The sequence below is a fragment of the Cynocephalus volans genome, chromosome 5 (genome assembly GCF_027409185.1).
Source record: "Cynocephalus volans isolate mCynVol1 chromosome 5, mCynVol1.pri, whole genome shotgun sequence".
Taxonomy (NCBI): domain Eukaryota; kingdom Metazoa; phylum Chordata; class Mammalia; order Dermoptera; family Cynocephalidae; genus Cynocephalus; species Cynocephalus volans.
The window spans coordinates 111,860,070-111,881,312 of record NC_084464.1 but is presented as its reverse complement, the minus strand read 5'-3'; the positions used below and the strand labels follow the sequence as shown (position 1 = coordinate 111,881,312).

The 21,243-nt window shown below is 37.8% G+C and overlaps 1 protein-coding gene across 1 annotated transcript in view; it reads left to right on the top strand.

Moving 5' to 3' along the window:
• Nucleotides 1-21,243, top strand: part of AK9 (adenylate kinase 9) — a 144,099-nt gene that overhangs the window by 34,904 nt on the left and 87,952 nt on the right. Inside the window, exons 8-12 of the mRNA XM_063096676.1 lie at nt 4,710-4,838; nt 12,787-12,861; nt 16,075-16,173; nt 19,056-19,195; nt 19,275-19,455. Coding sequence (XP_062952746.1) covers nt 4,710-4,838; nt 12,787-12,861; nt 16,075-16,173; nt 19,056-19,195; nt 19,275-19,455 — 624 coding nt within the window. The remainder of the gene's footprint in view (nt 1-4,709; nt 4,839-12,786; nt 12,862-16,074; nt 16,174-19,055; nt 19,196-19,274; nt 19,456-21,243) is intronic.

Here is a 21,243-nt window from a genome sequence, read left to right as displayed (position 1 = left end):
ACGGACGCAAATCTCCCAAACTCATTCTATGAAGCAAACATCATCCTGATACCAAAACCAGGTAAAGATATAACCAGAAAAGAAAACTACAGGCCGATATCCTTGATGAATATAGATGCAAAAATCCTCACTAAAATACTAGCAAACAGAATACAGCAACACATACGAAAAATTATTCATCACGATCAAGTGGGATTCATCCCAGGGATGCAAGGTTGGTTCAACATACGCAAATCAATAAATGTGATACACCATATTAATAAACTCAAACACAAGGACCATATGATCATCTCTATAGATGCTGAAAAAGCATTTGATAAAGTTCAGCACTCATTCATAACAAAGACCCTCTATAAGTTAGGTATAGAGGGAAAGTATCTCAACATAATTAAAGCCATATATGCCAAACCCACTGCCAGTATCATCCTGAATGGGGAAAAGCTGAAAGCTTTTCCTTTAAGAACAGGCACTAGACAAGGATGCCCACTCTCACCACTCCTATTCAACATAGTGTTGGAAGTACTAGCCAGAGCAATCAGAGAAGAGAAGGAAATAAAGGGCATCCAGATTGGAAAAGATGAAGTCAAACTGTCCCTGTTTGCAGATGACATGATCCTATATATCGAACAGCCTAAAACCTCTACAAAAAAACTGTTGGAATTGATAAATGATTTCAGCACAGTAGCAGGATACAAAATCAACACACAAAAATCAGTAGCATTTCTTTTCTCCAATAGTGAACATGCAGAAGGAGAAATCAAGAAAGCCTGCCCATTTACAATAGCCACCAAAAAAATAAAATACTTAGGAATTGAGTTAACCAAGGAGGTGAAAAATCTCTATAATGAGAACTACAAACCACTGCTGAGAGAAATTAGAGAGGATACAAGAAGATGGAAAGATATTCCATGCTCTTGGATTGGAAGAATCAACATAGTGAAAATGTCCATACTACCCAAAGTGATATACAAATTCAATGCAATCCCCATCAAAATTCCAAAGACATTTTTCTCAGAAATGGAAAAAACTATTCAGACATTTATATGGAACAATAAAAGACCACGAATAGCCAAAGCAATGCTCAGCAAAAAAAATAAAGCTGGAGGCATAACACTACCTGACTTTAAGCTATACTACAAAGCTATAATAACCAAAACAGTATGGTACTGGCATAAAAACAGACGCACTGACCAATGGAATAGAATAGAGAATCTAGAAATCAACCCACACACTTACTGCCATCTGATCTTTGACAAAGGCACCAAGCCTATTCACTGGGGAAGGGACTGCCTCTTCAGCAAGTGGTGCTGGGATAACTGGATATCGATATGCAGGAGAATGAAACTAGATCCATACCTCTCACCGTATACTAAAATCAACTCAAAATGGATTAAGGATTTAAATATACACCCTGAGACAATAAAACTTCTTAAAGAAAACATAGGAGAAACACTTCAGGAAATAGGACTGGGCACAGACTTCATGAATACGACCCCAAAAGCACGGGCAACCAAAGGAAAAATAAACAAATGGGATTATATCAAACCAAAAAGCTTCTGCACAGCAAAAGAAACAATTAAAAGAGTTAAAAGACAACCAACAGTGTGGGAGAAAATATTTGCAAAATATACATCTGACAAAGGATTAATATCCAGAATATATAAGGAACTCAAACAACTTTACAAGAAGAAAACAAGCAACCCAATTAAAAAATGGGCAAAAGAGCTAAGTAGGCATTTCTCTAAGGAAGATATACAAATGGCCAACAGACATATGAAAAAATGCTCAACATCACTCAGCATCCGGGAAATGCAAATCAAAACCACATTGAGATACCATCTAACCCCAGTTAGGATGGCTAAAATCCAAAAGACTATGAACGATAAATGCTGGCGAGGCTGCGGAGAAAAAGGAACTCTCATACATTGTTGGTGGGACTGCAAAATGGTGCAGCCTCTATGGAAAATGGTATGGAGGTTCCTTAAACAATTGCAAATAGATCTACCATACGACCCAGCCATCCCACTGTTGGGAATATACCCAGAGGAATGGAAATCATCAAGTCGAAGGTATACCTGTTCCCCAATGTTCATCGCAGCACTCTTTACAATAGCCAAGAGTTGGAACCAGCCCAAATGCCCATCATCAGATGAGTGGATACGGAAAATGTGGTACATCTACACAATGGAATACTACTCAGCTATAAAAACGAATGAAATACTGCCATTTGCAACAACATGGATGGACCTTGAGAGAATTATATTAAGTGAAACAAGTCAGGCACAGAAAGAGAAATACCACATGTTCTCACTTATTGGAGGGAGCTAAAAATTAATATATAAATTCACACACACACATACACACACACACACAAACCGGGGGGGGGGGGAGAAGATATAACAACCACAATTATTTGAAGTTGATACAACAAGCAAACAGAAAGGACATTGTTGGGGGGGAGAGGGGGAGGGAGAAGGGAGGGAGGTTTTGGTGATGGGGAGCAATAATCAGCTACAATGTATATCGACAAAATAAAATTTAAAAAAAAATAAATAAAAAATAAAGAGCTAAAAGAAACAAAAAATAAATAAAAATAAAAAAAATAAAATAAACAATCTCCCTGAACGGCTGCAATGGCTTTGTAAATGTTCTCTTGGCTTCCACTCTTCTCAGTCCTCCCTCTCCCAGTCCATTCCTTACAGAAGCCAGATTCATTGTTTAAAAATATAACCCTCGGTGACCTTCCATTACCTCTACATTAAAATCCAAACACCCTCACATGGCTTACAAGGCCAAGCACCCAGCCTCTCTAATCTCAACCCTGGCTACTCTCTTCCTGCCTGCCCACTGTATTCCAGCCACTTTAGCTTTCTAGCTTGTCTTCAGCTGTGCTAAGCTTGTTCACACTTGTAGCCTTTGGACTGACTGTTTTCTCTCCCCTCTCCCACTACACTCTTCTCCGGGCCTTCTTCACGTGGCTGCTCCTCCTCCTCACCCTGGCCTCACCCCAGGTATTCCATCCTCAGAGACCATCCAGCAAGCAGCCCTCTAACCCAGTGCTGTGCAATACAACTACCATGCAAGCCATATGTGATAATAAATTTGTTAGTAGCCATGCTTTTAAAAGTAAAAAGAAACACGCAAAAGTAATTTTAATAACATATTTTATTTAATTTGATATATCCAAAATTTTATTTCAACATATCCTCAACATAAAAATTCCAAGAATGATACATTCTGTTTTCATACTAAGTTTTTAAAATCAGGTGTGTATTTTACAGTACATTCCAATTTGCACTCACCAAATTTCAAGTGCTTGACAGTTTTATGTGGCTAATAGCTTCCATGTTAGACAGCACAAGTCTAGCCCTTTACACTTCTTTATTTTCCTCATAGGACTAATCACTTTCTGAAATTATATGACTTTTTACTCGCTTATATCCCACCAACTGTAAACTTAGTGCCCCAGGGATTATCTCCAGTGCCTGTAACAGTGCTAGGCAGATAATAGGTGCTTAATGAGAGGTTGGACAGCGACTGAAAGAGTCACGTGAGCATGCTAGCAGAGCCTTCTCCTAGAGAGAAAAGAATGATAGCATCTTTTGGAAAAGAGTATAGATTGAGCCACTTCGAAATATATAACCTTGGGTTCAGTAAGTCCACTCTTCGGAACTATTCTAAGGGACATATGAGCATTATAAAGATTTATGTACAAAGCTATTCATTGCAACATTATTTATAATTGTGAAAAATCTGAAACATTCATGTTGTCTAACTATAGAATAGTGATTAAATAATTGTATAGTCAAGTAAATTAATGTATTATTTGACCATTAAAGTAATGTTTAAAACAATTTATAAATGACTTATAGAGATAACATGATTCAAACCGCGTAAAATATGTATGGGTATGCATTGATAAAAACTGGAAAGAATGAATAATTATGATAATAAATATAATATGGAACACTTACCATGTCCAGGCCTTGGGCTGAGAAGTTTTACACATATTATTCTTCTGTCTTGAAATGTTCTTTCTCTAGAAAACTGTGTGTCTCTCTCACTCATTTCATTCTGTGTTCAGCTTGAATGCCACTTCTTCAGAGAAACCTTTCGTGACCACCTGATATAAAATCACACCTTCTCCCATCACTCTCCACCGCTCTACCCTGCTTTGTTTTCTTCCTACTATTTACCACCACCTAATATGTTATGTATTTATTTGCCTACTTGTTTATGCTCTGTCTTCCCCACCTGCAATGTGAGCTCTATGAGCCCAGGGTATTAGTTGGTTTTTTCACTGTTGTATCTCAAGCTCCTAGAACAGTGCCTAGCACATAGTAGGTACTCAGTAAATGCTTACCAAATGAATGAATGAATGAACAAATGAACTATAAGCTCAGGTATTCAGAGAAAATATAATTTCATTATTTTGTCTCTAAAAATATGACATTTGCCCCCTACTCTTCCCTACTTATTGGGGAGCAAAAAGAAATGAGTAAGTATCCACGTCAGTTTAAACTTTATCCCATCTGATAAAGATCCCTTAGGAGTGTTCCATCGCTCTTAAAAACACTTGTTCTCTAATCTTTCCCTCCACCTGCTTCTCACCTCCAAATGGCATCTAGGTGTAACGACGGAGGAACGTGGCTTGCAAATTGAATAATCATTGACCTAAATATATTGAAAATCTGTTATTTTCTACTTAGGCATTTATTGCTGAAATGCAGATGGTAGCTGAAATTATTCAACATCTAGTTCAGAGGCCTGAAGATTATTTGGAAAATGTTGAAAACACTGTTAAACTTTATAAGGATATAATTCTTCGTTGTTTGGAGGTAAGAACAAGACATATTGCTGGAAATGAGAATATTGATATTTGTATTTTACCCGTGGTTAAGTAGATTCCACATGTCTTCATCCCCATGTACTATCTGATTCTCCTCTTGAGCTTGGTAGAAAGCTGTTAGAAAAAGACTTCCATCCCAAAGGCTGTTTCCAACAGCAATATTATTTTTTTATTTTTTTCTTGTGACCGGGAAGGGGATTGTAACCCTTGGCTTGGTGTCGCCCACACCGTGCTCAGCCAGTGAGCGCACCAGCCATCCCTATATAGGATCCAAACCTGCGGCCTCGGGGCTCCCAGCACCACACTCTCCAGAGAGAGCCACAGGGTCAGCCCCCAACAGCAATGTTATTTTACCCAGCAAATCTGTTGCTGTAAAGTGACAAATGAGCTACATTTTTCTAAAGTTACTATGGAAGTTCACTTATGGATGGGGATTGGAAAATTCATGTTAAGAGACTGTTTTGTAAAGAGCACTTTCAATCCATAATTTGCGGGTTTGTCAAAACATTTAAGGTGCACCTTTTGTTCTAAAAAGAATTGTTAATTTAGTTAAATTGCAATCTAAACAATTGCTATCCCCAGATTTGTTTCTTTGGTACCCCATTCAAAGTTGATCATATGTAAACATGATAAGGCCATTATATATTGTAATAGGAAAGTTTCAAACAAAATAATTAGTGTTTTAAAAGTATGGTTTCTGACATTACAATTATGTGAAAAGCATATTTTATATGGTCAAAATCCAGGGAAGACTCTGCCAAGTATAGTCAGTTGTGTTGGAGATTTAGACAACAAACATTTATTGAACTTGAGTATTTGGCCAGACACTATGCTAAGCAACAGAACTACGAAGACAAATAAAAATTCTCCTTAAATTGCCTCTTCCCATCTGATAAACTAAAATAATTTGTTTTATGCAGTTTTATAATGTTTATATTTTTTTAAACAAAAAAATGAGTGGATCATTTTTATTCTTATCATTCATCCCCCAAAATGAGAACCACATTTGCTTTCTTATGTGTGGCTTTGGATTCTCCCTACCACCTCTTCTTTTTTTCTCACTGACCTTTAAACATAGCTTCCTAAGAGTAAATTAAAATTACAGGCCTATCGATATCATTCTTTCTTCCTTCAACAAAGTATCCTGAGTACTCCTTAACTGGCTGGCACTGGGTATGAAATAAAGCATATTTAGAATCAGATTCAGAACATTAGAAAGCTATATTCATGGGGGAACACATGCAGAGGTAGTCTCTTTAAGGACAGGGACCAGGTTATACATGCTCACATGGCCTTTAGCCAGCGCAGTGCCCAAAGTCTGGTGAGCACTAAATGCTTAATAAATGTTCAGCTGAACAAACGATAAGATCACAAAGGAAAAATAGTGATAGCTTCAACTTAATCAAATGTAAAACTTCTGGACATTAAATAAGCTAATAAATAAAACCTCACTGAAATTAAAAGACAACAAACTGAAAAAATATATACATTAACTATGATAAAAGATTTAAAACTTTGATATATTAAAAGATTATAGAAATGTTTTTTAAACCCACAAAATTATGCCCTCTTTAAATAAATAGGCAACAAATATGAGCAGACAATTAACAAAAATGAAAGGCAAAACTTGTAGAAAAATGTTTAGCCTCACTGATATTAAAGAAATGCTAACCTAAATGAAATATCATTACCATGATCAAATTTAAAAAGATGAGCAAGTAATAAGAATTCTTAATGCTAGCAAGCAGACACTCATACTCTGCTAAAAGGAATATAAATTAGTATGGCCATTTTTTGATAGCTTGTCCACAAAAAGTGCGGAAGTAGAAAATTTCTAGGCCCTGCAGCAAAACGTAGATAAGAATTCAGTTCTAGTGCTAACAAAGCAAGAATCTCCAAGCCAAGAACCTGACTTTAGGCCTAAGTGACACTTGCTGAATAGTCAAAGACTTGCCTTATATGGTAATTGCAGGGTCCTGATGTGTGTAGAGGGAGAGGTCAGGGAGAGCCATAAAAGGTAAGAACCTACAATTCTGGTCTCCTCTGACCTGGTCGAGGTATCATTTTGCTTGGAGGCCAAGACCAGTAAAGTTCAATGTACCATGAAGAGATGCAAGGGAAGCAAATAGGAACAGACTAAGTGGCATTGCTTTGGGGTTTATGTCCTGCACACTGCTTTGGGGGTAAGACAAGGCTACTTCCTCATTCTTGTCTGTCTTCAAATCCTAACTTGATTCCTGGCTCTTGTATCCATTTCCTTAGGAATGTTCATACCTTTCAACTTTGTAAGTCCGTTCTTAAGAATCTAGCTGAAGAGCATTACATACTGCCTGGTGCAGAACATGGTTATTTATGATTAAATAAGTAATGCTGGCATAATCTGCTGTCTGTTTAGAAGAAAACAGACCCTGAGAATCTAACCTCGCACAGTATTGTGGAAAACAAAATGCACTATAAAATTAAGGAGATGACTTTGTTCGGGCTATAACAAAAGGGAGAATGTTCATGAATAAGGACCTTCTAAAGAAATAGAAGGGGTCTGGGGTTTATGGAAGCAAGTAAACAAGGGAGCCGTACTTGAGTCTTGTGGAGTCATGAGGAAGGTTGGATACCAATTTTATCTGCGTCCTGGAGGAAGGACGGAGGTGAATCTTATTTCTCTGCCGTCCCTGTTTTGGGGGAACACAGGGATCAGACAGAATTCAACATCGTACATGTACAAAAATAAAATCCAGGAAAGTTTAGATTTTAATATTAAAAATAGAAACAAGTAGTAGAAGGAAATTTAGAAGAATATTAATATAATCTTTAGAGAAAATCTAATTTAAATAAGAAAGGAGTGACACTGGCACTGAGCAGATAGTCCACAACAGCCACTGCCACAGCAACTGCCTCCTCAAGGGCGGCTCACCACCACATCAGCAGCCACCACCACCTTATAGGCTGTCCCCTGACACTGACCACTTGTCAGCATAGACAGAAGGAGAATCTCCAGAGGAGCCTGGGGAAAGAGGTGAGAGAGTGCAGACCCACGACCCAGTGGCCCAACCCATGGGGGAGTTATGCTGTCATATGTGGTAGCATGCCTGGGGATGGGGGGTACGTGCACAGCACATGGGACTGCCTTCACCTGGGGAGAGACACATGCAGAACCCCCAAGATTACGGAAACCCAGGACACCCAAATAAAGTAAGGAAGAAAATTTCCAATCACCACTAACCCATCCCAAACCAGGGGAAGCGAGGACTCAGGAAGAGCCCCTGCCTATAGGAAAGAGGAAAGAGAAACCCCACCCAGGCTCACCCATTCAAACTGAGGCTCACTAGTATATCCCAGTACATCCAACAGGGTTACAGGGAGCTAGCCAGGGTGCCAAGCAGGCCCACCCAGGGTCACCCACCACAGCCAAAGAGTGACAGGGCACCAAGGCACTTCTCCCAAGAACTCGAGAAATTGCTCATGTCCTGGATGAACCAATGTAGTATCACCAAACTCAGCAAGGAATCACTAGGTACCCAAGAAACTTGGCCACAGAGGCACTCACATGCAATTCCAACACTGAACTAGGCAGAAGTACCCACATGAAGACTACACTACTGCATCTACCCAGAACCAATACTAAAACACCCCACTCACAGTCATTATAAAACACATCTACAGGAGGAAGTCTCTCTCCTCAAAGCCCACTCCAGAGGAATAGAAAAAGCAAATGCCCTACCAGATGACTAGACATCAACATAGAGATACTAGAAATATGAAAAAACAAGGACATATGAGAGCAATGAACAAATATAATAATTCTCAAGTACCAGACCCTATAGAGCAAGAAGCCCTTGAAAGGACTGAAAAGGAATTCCAAGCAACAATTTTAAGGAAACCCAATGATATACAAAAAGACTCAGTTAGATGACACAACAAAATCAGGAAAAGTACCTAGGATCTAAGGGGGAAATGTGCAAAGAGATTAATGCCTTAAAAAAGAATGTAGCAGAACTCTTGGAGTTGAAGGATTCATTCCATGAAATAAAAAACACAGCCAAGAGCTTGAGCAGCAGGTTAGAACAAGCAGAAGAATTTCTGATCTTAGTCTTTTTGAAATAACCCAGGCAGACAAAAAAGGAAAAAAGAATTTTTAAAAAATGAAGCCAAGAGAAAGAAATAAAGGGCATCCAGATTGGAAAAGACGAAGTCGAATTGTCCGTTTACAAATGACATGATTGTATATGTAGGAAAACTTAAAGACTCCACAAAAATACTTTTAGCTGATAAATGATTTCAGTAAAGGTGCAGGATACAAAATCAACACAAAAATCAGTAGCATTTTTATACTTCAACAAGCTAGCAGAAAAAGAAATCAAGAAAACTAGCCCATTTACAATACTCAACAAAGAAATAAAGTACCTAGGAATAAAGTTAACAAAGGAGGCAAAGGATCTCTACAATGAGAACTACAAATCACTGTTGAAAGAAATTAAAGAGGACACAAAAAGATGGAAAGAAATTCCATGCTCTTGGATTAGAAGAATTAACATTGTGAAAATGTCCATACTACCCAAAGCAATCTACAGATTCAATGCAATCCCCATCAAAATACCAAATACCAGTGATATTCTTCACAGAAATAGAAAAAGTCTTAATATTCATATGGAACAACAAAAGACCCCAAATAGCCAAAGCAATCCTGAGCAAAAATGATAAAGCCAGAAGCATAGTACTACCTGACTTTGAATTATACTGCAAAGCTGTAGTAACCAAAATAGCAAAGTACTGTAAATACAGGTGCTCAGACCAATGGAACAGAATAGAGAACCCAGAAATCAACCCACATACTTACATCCAACTGATGTTTGACCAAGGCGCTAAGACATAGAGCAGGGAAAAGACTGTCTCTTCAATAAATAGTGCTGGGAAAACTGGACATCCATATGTAGAAGAAGGAAACTAGACGCATACCTCTTGCCATATACAAAAAATCAACTCAAAATGGGTTGAAGACTTAAATATAAGACCTGAAACTATAAAATTCCTAAAAGAAAACAGGGAAAACACTTCAGGATATAGGACTGGGCAAAGACTATGAATATGACTCCAAAAGCACAGGCTTCAAAAGGAAAAATAAACAAATGGGATTATATCAAACTAAAAAGCTTCTGCAAAGCAAAAGAAGCAATTAACAGAATGAAAAGACAACCTACAGAGTGTGAGAAAATATTTGCAAACTGTCCACCTGACAAAAAATTAACATCCAGAATATACAAGGAACTCAAACAACTTCACAGTAAAAAAAAAACAAACAACCTGATTAAAAAATGGGCAAAGGAGCTGAACAGGCATTTCTCAAAGGAAGATATATGAATGGTCAACAGACACGTGAGAAAATCCTCAACATCACTCAGCATCAGGGAAATGCAAATCAAAACCACATTGAGATATCATCTCACCCCAGTTCCACTGGCCATTATCAAAAAGACAGAGAATAACAAATGCTGGCGAGGATGTGGAGAACGGGAAACCCTCTTACACTGTTGGTGGGACTATAAATTGGTGCAGCCATTATGGAAAACGGTATGGAGGTTCCTCAAACAACTACAGATAGAACTGCCATAGAATCCAGCAGTTCTGCTGCTGGTATACCAAAGGAATGGAAATCATCATGTCAAAGGGATACCTGCACTCTCATGTTTATTCAGCTTTATTTACAATACCCAAGATATGGAACCAACCTAAATGTTTACTGGTGGACAACTGGGTAAGGAAAATGTGGTGTATAAACACATTTATTCCATTAATACTACTCTTCCATAAAAAAGAATGAAATTCTGCCATTTGCAGCAGCGTGGATGAACTTAAGAGAAAATTATGTTAAGTGAGATAAACTAGGCACAGAAAGAGAAATACTGCATGTCTTCATAAGTGGTAGCTAAAAAAATAAATAAATAAACAAAAAAAGAAAGATAAAAATAAATAAAATTTTTAAAAAGAAAGGAATTCAGAAACAATGAAAACAGATATATTTGATTATAAAAATATGTTATATTGCAGAAGACACCATAAGTAAAGTCAAAAGATAATGCATAGAAAGGAAAAGTATTTGCAATCTATGTAACATATAAGGGTTAAAGACTTTCCATGAATGTTAGAGAAAAGAAACAATCTAATAGAAAAATACACAGAGATTATGATTAGGCAGGTTACAGGGATGGATATCTGAATGCTGAACCTCACCAGGGGAATAAAAAGTAAATAATCCCATTTTTCAACTCAGTTTGGCAGAAATTTGGAAACTAAAATAGCTGATGGTGGCAGGAAGAGATGAACATCTCCTACATTGCTGGTGAGAGGTTTTTGTTTTTTGTTTTTTGACTGGTAAGAGGATCGTAACCCCTGGCTCGGTGTCGTCCGCACCACGCTCAGCCAGTGAGTGCACCAGCCATCCCTCTACAGGATCTGAACCCGCGGCCTCAGCGCCAACGGCACCGCACTCACCTGAGTGGGCCACGGGGCCGGCCCGCTGGTGAGAGTTTTGAATTGCTGCAACCATTTGGAAACCCAAAAGGTTTCCCTATTAATATTAATAGGAAACCCTATTAATATTAAAACATACTTTTGGAAATCTGGCCTATATATCCAGTATATCAGGATATAGCAAAAGGATGCTTATTCAGTTTTATCGAACATGTATATGTGTGCATATATTCATAACAATAAGGAGAATGGTGAGGAAAAAGACACACCTGATTGGGGAAGGCAGAGTGTAGGAGCAGGGAGGGGTCACGTTAACAGTTTCTATGTATTTGTTTGCATTCCTTCACTGGTTGTAGTTAGTACAGTTACTTTTGTAATTATTGAAAAAGAGCATAATTTTTAAAACTTTATTCTTTAAAAATTTTTTTCTTATTGAAACCTAACTGATTATACTTATTTGTGGGACACAGAGTTAAATGTCAATACATGTGTACGATATGTGATGATCACATCAGGATAATTAGCATATCCATCATTACAAAATGTAAACATTCTTTATGTCCATTAACCGATTTTTAAAACTTTATAAAATATATAAATACTAGAAAACAACTAACAAAATATGGTAACCTACCTAAATGTCAAACAACAGAGGAACATTCAATAAATTGTGTTACATCCTCAGTATGTAATTTTATAAACCATTAAAATATTGTATTGACAGTGATCTTATAAAAGTATAGGGGAGGGCCGAGCCTGTGGCGCACTCGGGAGGGTGCTGCGCTGGGAGCGCGGCGACGCTCCCAGCGGCCGCAGGTTCGGATCCTATATAGGAATGGCCGGTACACTCACTGGCTGAGTGCCGGTCACGAAAAAGAAAAAAAAAAAAAAAAGTATAGGGGAAGGTTAATTATAATGTTATGTGAAAAAGTAAGCTGTTGAATATGCAAAAGAATTTTTCATGGACTAAAAGATGGGAGAAAAATAATAGTACTTACCTTTTGGCGGCTGGATTAAAGACATCTTTCTACTTTTTCATTTTTTAATTTTCTATAAGAAAAATTTGTCTTAAAATAATAAAAATATGTTATATTTTTTAAATGGTGCTTGGTATCTATGTGAAAAAGTCTGTGACTTCAATTTCAATCAGACTCTTCTATGGTTTTGAAATCAGATAGCAAAGCTACAAATATATGCAGATAGACAGATGTCCTGAAACATTTCTTATTGGGAAGGACCTTAAAACTTCAGGGTAGAGAAAAAATGGAAAAACTGAAAGAGGATAAAATTCATGGTAAGAAGACTAGTTTGGGCTTTTGCAAAATATCTCGAGCACTGAAAATAACATACATTATAGAATATTTAAGATTTCTGTATAGCATATTAACATTCTGATCTTGTGTTCAGTTTTCCCAATAATGCTGGGTTATAAGAGTTGTTTGTTTTTTCTTTTTTCTCTCTATGATCTGCAGGAAGTAATGGCTGAACACAATCCCCAGTATCTCATTGAGGTAGATGGAAATAAGTCATCAGAGGAGCTCTTTATGGTGAGTGCAGTGATCAGTAAGAATATCTCACAGTTTGGAAGATTAAAAAACTATTGACAGTGTTGTATATATTTTTATAAAGAGAAATATATTTACATTTTAACACAATTTATTTTTGAAAAATTCATTTTGACACTTAAAAACTTGATATTCTGTTTATTCATCTGTCCATATTTAAATCAAAACTACATTTGAATTTAAAATCTCAGTATGACAAAAAGTGCCTCAAAGAAAAGTAAAAGCAAATGGCAACAATTTGCATATGATACTATACGATTTGATAAGATGCATATGATGAGATGCTTAACATCATTTGTTATTAGGGAAATGCAAATCAAAACCAAAACGAGATACCATTTCACACCCACTAGAATGGCGAAAGTGCAAACAAAACAAAAACCAGATAATAACAAGTGTTGGTGAGGATGTGGAGAAATTGGAACCAAAAAATATTTTATAAAAAATAATAGGATAATACAAAAATACAGGAACTGTTTCTTAAACACCTAACAGGTGTCTGGCATTATAAGCTCAAGGGATACAGATGGGAAGGAGGCAGGTGAGTCCATGAGTCTCTCCCTTCATGTAGTATCCAATATATTGGGGATATAAATATTTAAAGGGAGGTTCGTGTTGCAGTCAGAGTAGTATAAGGTGTTATAGGAGCTCGTGACAGTGGAACAAAACCTAGTCTAGTAAGAAGGGCCACCTGTCTGAAATTATTTTCAAGTTGAAACTTAAAGGACAAGTAAGAATTAGGCCTTGAGACTAGGGGAGCAGAGGGAGGTGGGACAGTGTTCTGTGCTGAGGGAAGAGTCTACATAAAGGCCCCAGAAGCAAGAAAGAGCATAGTGAGTTGTAGGAACTGAACGCTACTGGAACATAGAGGGATAAGGTAGAGAGGATGGAATGGTGCAATGACTCTAGAAAGAAGCAGGGTTTACTCCAAGAAAGACCTTGTAAGATATATTAAGGAGTTTAGTCCTTATAGTGAGAGAGTCGGCAGCCAGTGAAAGGTTTTAAGCCAGAGAGTGAAAGGGATCCTATTTCTATTTAAGAACACTCAGACTGCAGTACAAAGAAAAAAATGGAAGGAGAATCAAAATGGTGCTAGAAGACTAGTTCTGGCTTTTGCAGTTGCTCATGTAAGAGGTGTTGGCCTAACCTAGGGTAGTGACCATAGGAATGGATGGAAGAGGACAGATATGAGAGATATTTAAGAAGTCTACGTGACAGGATTTGGTGAGTAACTTAATGTAGGAATTATGAGAGAGAGAAAAATTAAAGAGAATGCCCAGTCTTCTGACTTGAACTCACTGCTGGCACCATGATAATAATGCTAGTGGTGAAGCGAGATCAGGGAGAAGCTCCTCACTTGGAACATGCTCTTGCCAAGATCACCAGTGATCTCCTCATAACCGAACGCAGTGGTCATTTTTTAAGTTGTCATTTAATCCAATCTAGAAGCAACATGTAACAGAGACGATCACTTCTTCCTTCCTCTCCCTTCCCCTGGCTTCTCGGACCTCACACCACAGTAGTTCCATTACACCTCACTAGATAATCTAAATTTCTAACCTCCAGTGTTGGAGGACGCCAGAGCTCACTCTTTTTGAGCTCTTCTCTGTCTGCCATAATTCCTTACGAGACTTCATCCAGTCCAACAGTTTTAAATACCTTTAAACACTGGCAACTACTTTCATTTTTTAATAACTTTTTTATTTTTATTTTTGGTGACTGGTCAGTAAGGGGATCTGAACCCTTGACCTTGGTGTTCCAACACGGCACTCTAACTAATTGAGCTAACCAGCCAGCCAGCACTGGCAACTCTTAAGGTCATACTGTATTACTATACCAGACCTTTCCACTGAATTCCACACTTGTATCCTCAACTGCTACTTAACTACTGTATATCCAACTGGATGTCTAAGAGTCATCTGGGATTTAAATGTGCAAGATAAAAGTCCACCCCCCACCCCACCCCACACTGCAAATATGCTTCTCCCACAGTTTTCTGGTTTTTTCCTCTTTCAGCAAATGTCAAAATCATCCTTCCAGGTGCTCTTCTTCTCTTTTTTTCTCTCACATCCCATGTCCAATCCATCAGCATGCATAGCAGGCTTCTTCAAAATATACCCAGAGTGTTATCCCTTTTTACTACCTGGGACACACTTTCCTCAAGGTAGAGGGCAGAAGCTCCAGGAGGCCTGAATGAAACTCACCAAGCCTGTTAAGGCCTAGTTTGGAAGTGGTCCGTGGCACTTCTGCCCACATTCCATTGGCCAAAGCAAGTTACATGGAAAAGCTCCACATCACTGGGGTGAGGAAGTGTCCTCCAGCCAAAATGACCTAGGGAATTAACAAGCAAAGGGAGGGAAGGTTGAACTGTGAGCAAATAATACAACCTACCACAGAATTTTGTCTCTCTTACCATCTCTCATCTCATACTCTACGTTCTAGTCTTTTTCTCTATTCTCTCTCTCTTTTTTTCCCATATTCTTCCACATAGTGTATGTATTCGTTTCCTAGGGTTACCATACAAAGTACCACAAACTGGGTGGCTTAAAATGACAGAAATTTATTCTCTCACAGTTCTGAAGGCTAGAAGTCCAAAAGCAAGGTGTGGGTAGGGCCCTGTTCCCTCCAAATTGGATGGAGGGGAGGATCCATTCTTGCTTCTTCCAACTTCTGGTAGCCCCAGGCATTTCCTTATTTATGGCAGCGTGACTCCAACATCTGCCTCCGTCTTCACATGGCAATCTTCCTTTTACCCAAAGAGGTTCTGTAGACCCAGACCTCTAAGGACATAAATATTTGGGGGCCAGAGGGCAGACTTTTATGAGTCAAAATGTGTTCCTCAAAAAGATATGTTAATGTCACCTTATTTGGTAATAAGGCATTTGCATATGTAGTCAAATTAAGATGAGGTCATAGTGAATTAGGGTGGGCTCTAATCCAACATGGATTATGAGAAGAGACTCAGACACAGGGAGAAGATGGCTATGTGATAACAGAGGCAGCGTTTGGACTGAGGCGTATACAAGCCAAGATGGTTCAGAAGACCACTGTCAGCAGACCACCAGAAGCCAGGAGGAAGCAAGCAAGGATCTAGCCAGCGTCCCGAAAGGAGCATGGGCTTGAGCCCATGACTTGTTTAGAATGTTTGAGATATTCAAATGCCAACATATTTAAACATTTGTTCTTTAAATTTAGATAGTTATGGATCGACTTAAATATCTAAACCTAAAAAGAGCAGCCGTTTTAACCAAACTTCAGAGTGCAGAGGAAGAAATTAATGACGTGCTGGAAAATGTAAGTTATATTTAACTGTTTAAAGGTCTACCTTTTCAGTTTATGTTGTGACCGTAATTTATATCCTTTTAGTTTTAAAAGGAAATCTTTTATAAAAATGGATTTAACTTCTAGGAAGATGCTATGACACTAGCACAATATTTTTGTAGATACTAAACACAACAAAATAAAATTTTGTAACAAAGAAAAACAATAAAATCAGAAAAATTAACCATAGGAATAATAAAAAAGAAAGAAACCCAAGTTCAGTTTTAAAATTTTGCAACACCAAAAAGAAATTAAAGATATAAAAGTCCTCAACTCTCTAAGCATCCATTTGTTCCTTCAGTCATTCGACCAATTTTTTTGAGGCACTGATGTTCTATGGATGTGATGGTGATCAAATTATAACCGCAAAGTGCTAAAATGACCACAAGGACTTTTAAGTGGAGGATTTGTTCTATTCTGGGAAGTTCAGTTTCACCTACAGAATAAAAAAAATTTTTTTAAATCAGTCTTACAAATAGATATTATATTTTAAATAAAATGATCTTTGAAGGAAGGGGTTATTTTGTTATCCCAGACTGCATAATCCCTGGATCTCAGTGGGTCAGCATAGCTGGAATATGTGCTGGGATCTCAGTAACATGAATGGGCGCTGAAGGAGTAGAAAGGTGGGCCTGGTCAGCACAAAGGCTGGGAAAAATAAACTATGTACTGAGGCCTCCTCTTCTAGATCATCACTGAAGGAAAAATTACAAGTGTCCAGAAATCCTGCAGGAAATTTCTCAGCTAGAAAGTTTGTCCTTTGACATGATTACTATGACTAAGTGTGCCTGCCCCCTTTTTCATAAAAGGGCAGAGGTTGTGACTATGTATGCTGGAGTCATTACTCATATCCCTTAAGCAGTGTTTCTGCTTGCCAGTCCAGACCCCTCCAAAAGAATCACCTGGGAAGCATACCACAAATACAAATTCCCTGGGCCCATATCCCTGACTAATTGAACCAGAATTTCTGAAGATGGGATCTGGAAATGTATTTTTACAAGATCCAGAATAGATTTCTACACCCATGTAAGTTTAAGAACCCCTACATAATGTCTGGGATGCTAAAGGAGCCTGGTTGGTTAAAATTGATTGATCTTCAAGTTCTTGTGTGTTTTAATGGACTTTAGATGGATGTCCTTCAACTAAAAGCAGGTGATTTTTAGAGAATCAATATAAAGGAATGTTTAAAGCAGTGATTCCCAGCCCTGACTGCACAGCATAGCTATCTAGGAAGCTTTTTAAATATTCCAATGCCCAGACTAGTTAAAATAGAATTTCTGGGATAGGGCTCTGACATTAAGTAAAGCAAAACAAAACAAGATATGACACCAAAGGTACAGGTAACAATGAAAATAGGTAAATTGGACTTCATCAAAAGACACTTTAAACAGAGTGAAAAGACAACCCACAGAATGGAGGTAAATATTTGCAAATCATTTATCTGATAAGGGATTAGTATGCAGAGTGTATAAAGAACGACGACTCCACAACAGTAAAACAACCCAATTCAAAAATGGGCAAAAGACTAAAATAATAAATAATAATAGTATATAATATATAATAATAAAGGAATTTTCAAGGACTACTTATTTCTCCAAAGTTCTCCAAGACATTTGGAATATTTTTCCAGCTCTCAGTTGTGGACATTCATGTATTATCCGTGCTGTGCAAATCTCTTTTTTGCTCTCAGACGCTGCGGTGGTCCAGACAAGACCACCGCAGCTCTCGTCTGTGCTCCACAGTCAACTCTCGAGCCAGCAGATACATGTGTAATCCACATCTGAAGGTTGGAGGGAACCAACCTGGGCCCATTCTCCCTGGCAGTTGCCCACAGAATTAGTCTGTTTTGTGTTGCTATAACAGAATACCACAGACTGGGTAATTTGTAAAGAAAAGAGGTTTATTTGACTCATGCTTCTGGAGGCTGGAAAGTCCAACAGCATGGCACCAGCATATGGTGAGGGCCTTCGTGCTTCATCCGATGGTGGAAAGTGGAAGGGCAAGGGGGTAAGAGCCAGAGCCAGAGCATGAGTGTAAGAGGGGGGCACACTTGCTTTTATAATAAGCCCACTTTCATGATAACTAACCTACTACCACAATAATGACATTAAGCCATTCATGAGGGCAGAGCTCTCATTACCTAATCACCTCTTAAGGGTCTCACCTCTTCTTACCGTCACAATGACAATTAAATTTCCTCATGAGTTTTGGAGGGGACATTCAAACCATAACACCCACTATTCCATCTCTCTCTAGTTCTCTTGTCCCCTGCTAAGGTGGCACAAGGACAGGTGATCCTTTCAGCAATCTTTGCAATCTGTAGAGAATTATTTCTTATCTTCTCTAGAGGTCACCAACAGAAAGGATTGCTAAGGGAGACTTCAGATTTTAAGAAAAAGAGTCACTTATAGCTAAGTAAATGTAAAGACAATCTTTATGTAACATCTTACTATTTAAATGCTTAGGTAAACTAAGAATCTAGTACATTTTCAGACTCTTTTTTGATACGAATTTTTCAGAATCTGTTTTCTGAAGAAGATGATAGAAAATGCTCTCTCTACTTTATGCTCATTCTAACACATGATAGAAGATGCTCGGTAGTGTTTAAATGAGGTTTTCTAACAGAAATGAAATCTAGTCTAATTAAATCTAGGACAAGTTTATCGCCAAAATAAAATTTAAAAAAAAAATCTAGGACAAGTGCAGAATGTTGAGATTATAAAAAAGGCAAAATTTGCTTTCTAAATTATTTCTTAAATAGTAAAGCACTATCAAATAAGAAATAGAATATTTAATAGTGCTAATTTCAGCAAAACTTGTGCCCATGTTTTTAATGTAGAATTTGTGATTCACAGGATGAGCTGTTTCGTACCCTTGCATCTTATAAACTTATTGCACCAAGATACAGATGGCAGAGAAGCAAATGGGGACGTGCATGTCCTGTGAATTTAAAAGAAGGTAACATTTATTCAGGAGTACCAGATTTTTCTGTGAGGTAAGTAAGATTTTCAAACTTAATTTTAAAACTTGCCCATACATCTTTTTAGTTATTTATTATTGTGGCATATTTTAAGTTTTCTAGGTAAAATATACTGTCTTTCATCAGAAGAAGCATTGAAAACATTTTTATTGAACCCACGTCCCTATCTTCTTCCACCTATGCCAGCGCCACCATGTAAAGTATTCATATTTGGACCGCCGTATTCAGGGAAAACAACACTTAGCAATTTACTGGCAGAACGCTTCAAAGGAAAGGTAACTACCTATCTACCTACCTATCTGTATATATATCTATCTCTCTATCTATACTTGATTAGAATTTGTAGGATTTTATTTGTACTCAGTTTTCTTAATTTTACACTGTCATTTGGATAATTGTTCCATATGAGTGGGGAAGACATCCTCTAGGCTTGGAGGGGGGAAGACATCCTCCCTGCTGTTGATTGCCACTTCTAGACCATGGTCCCTCCCTGCTTCCCCAAAGCCCCCAGATTAGAACGTCATGTCCTCCAGTTTCCCATTGCCCTTCTTGGTTCCACTCATCTCCTGTTTCCTGGGTTATTCTCACTCTCTCCACATACTCCCTCTATCCTAATTCTTGGTGATTTCAATATCTACAAAGATGATCCTCCCAACACCCTGGCCTGTCAATCACCTCTTTCCCCCCAGTGATCTTGTTCTCCACACTTGGTAAATGAAGAGAAGTTATTTTTAGCTTAGACTGTAGTGATACGGTACAGACATAAGAAGCAGGCAAATTTGGGATATAATTTGAAGGCAGAGCTAAGGATTTGATAAGGGATTGGAATGTAGCAGAATTATAAGAAGGCCAGTGTTGCTGGAGGGTTGCTGTGTTAGAAGAAATGCACGAGATGATTGCTGAAGACATCGTCAGAATAGTGCAGGCCGTGGGGAGGAGTTTGAAGTTATTCAAGACATTATTAAACTCTCTAAGATGGAGAAAAGGACCTTCTTACATACTGCTGATGAGAGTATAACCATTAGGCAAAGCAGTTGTAAATATGTATAAAAGTCTAAAATCCATGCCTATCCTCTGAACTGTCAATTCTATTTTATAGATTTTCCTAAAGAAACTATTAAAGACATGTACATAATTGTATTCATCATAGCCTAGCTTATAATAGCAAAAACGAGTATACCTAACTATACATTATTGGTATTTTAGTTAAAAATAAGTTGTAATTTATTTATCTAATGCAATACTGTTCACCCATTAAAAAATGATTATGTAGATATTGATTTGTTGGCACAGATAAAGCCATATAAGCATATTGAAGGAAAAGCAGAACGGAGTCTAGAGATCTAGAAATATCATTAAACTGAAAAGAACATATAGAAATCTACTTCTAAGATTCCAACATTCAGTATTAAGTCTATTATCTACCTGACAAAGGACTTACATTCAGAACATATAAAGAATTCTAACTCAGTGTTTAAAAGAAGCAAAAGTTGAACATATGCTTAAAAAGAAAAGTGAATGACCAATAAGCACATAAAAAGAAGTTCAAAATTATTAGTGATTAGGGAAATGTAAATTTTTAAAAAATTTTTATTGAATCATAATTGATTTACATATTTTGGGGGTTCAACATTGACATATGTTGATCAAATCTATATTACTAGCGTATATATTGTTACAAATTATAATTATTCTTTATGCCCCTTGTCCAATCTCTCCCCATCCCCCTCTTCCTCCCCCTCCCCCATCTAATTACCCTACATTTCTTCTCTCCTTGTGAAAGAGTAATGGTTACTCTGTTGATTTGTTGCCTAGATGATCTGTCCAATGCTGAGAGGTGTGTTCAGGTCCCCCAATATTATTGTAGAGCAGATGCTTCTTCTGTCACTCTGGAATGAACTTGGTGGAAAGAGACATCCTCTTCTTTCCTTTTGTCTCTGCTGGTGACTCTCCTAGTGTCAATGCACTCCAGTGGCTGGCGGACCATCTGCACAGTGGTTGTGGCATCTAGCTGCTTTTGTGGCAGGCGTGGTTATTGTCGTGGCTGTGGTGGGCCACCCACA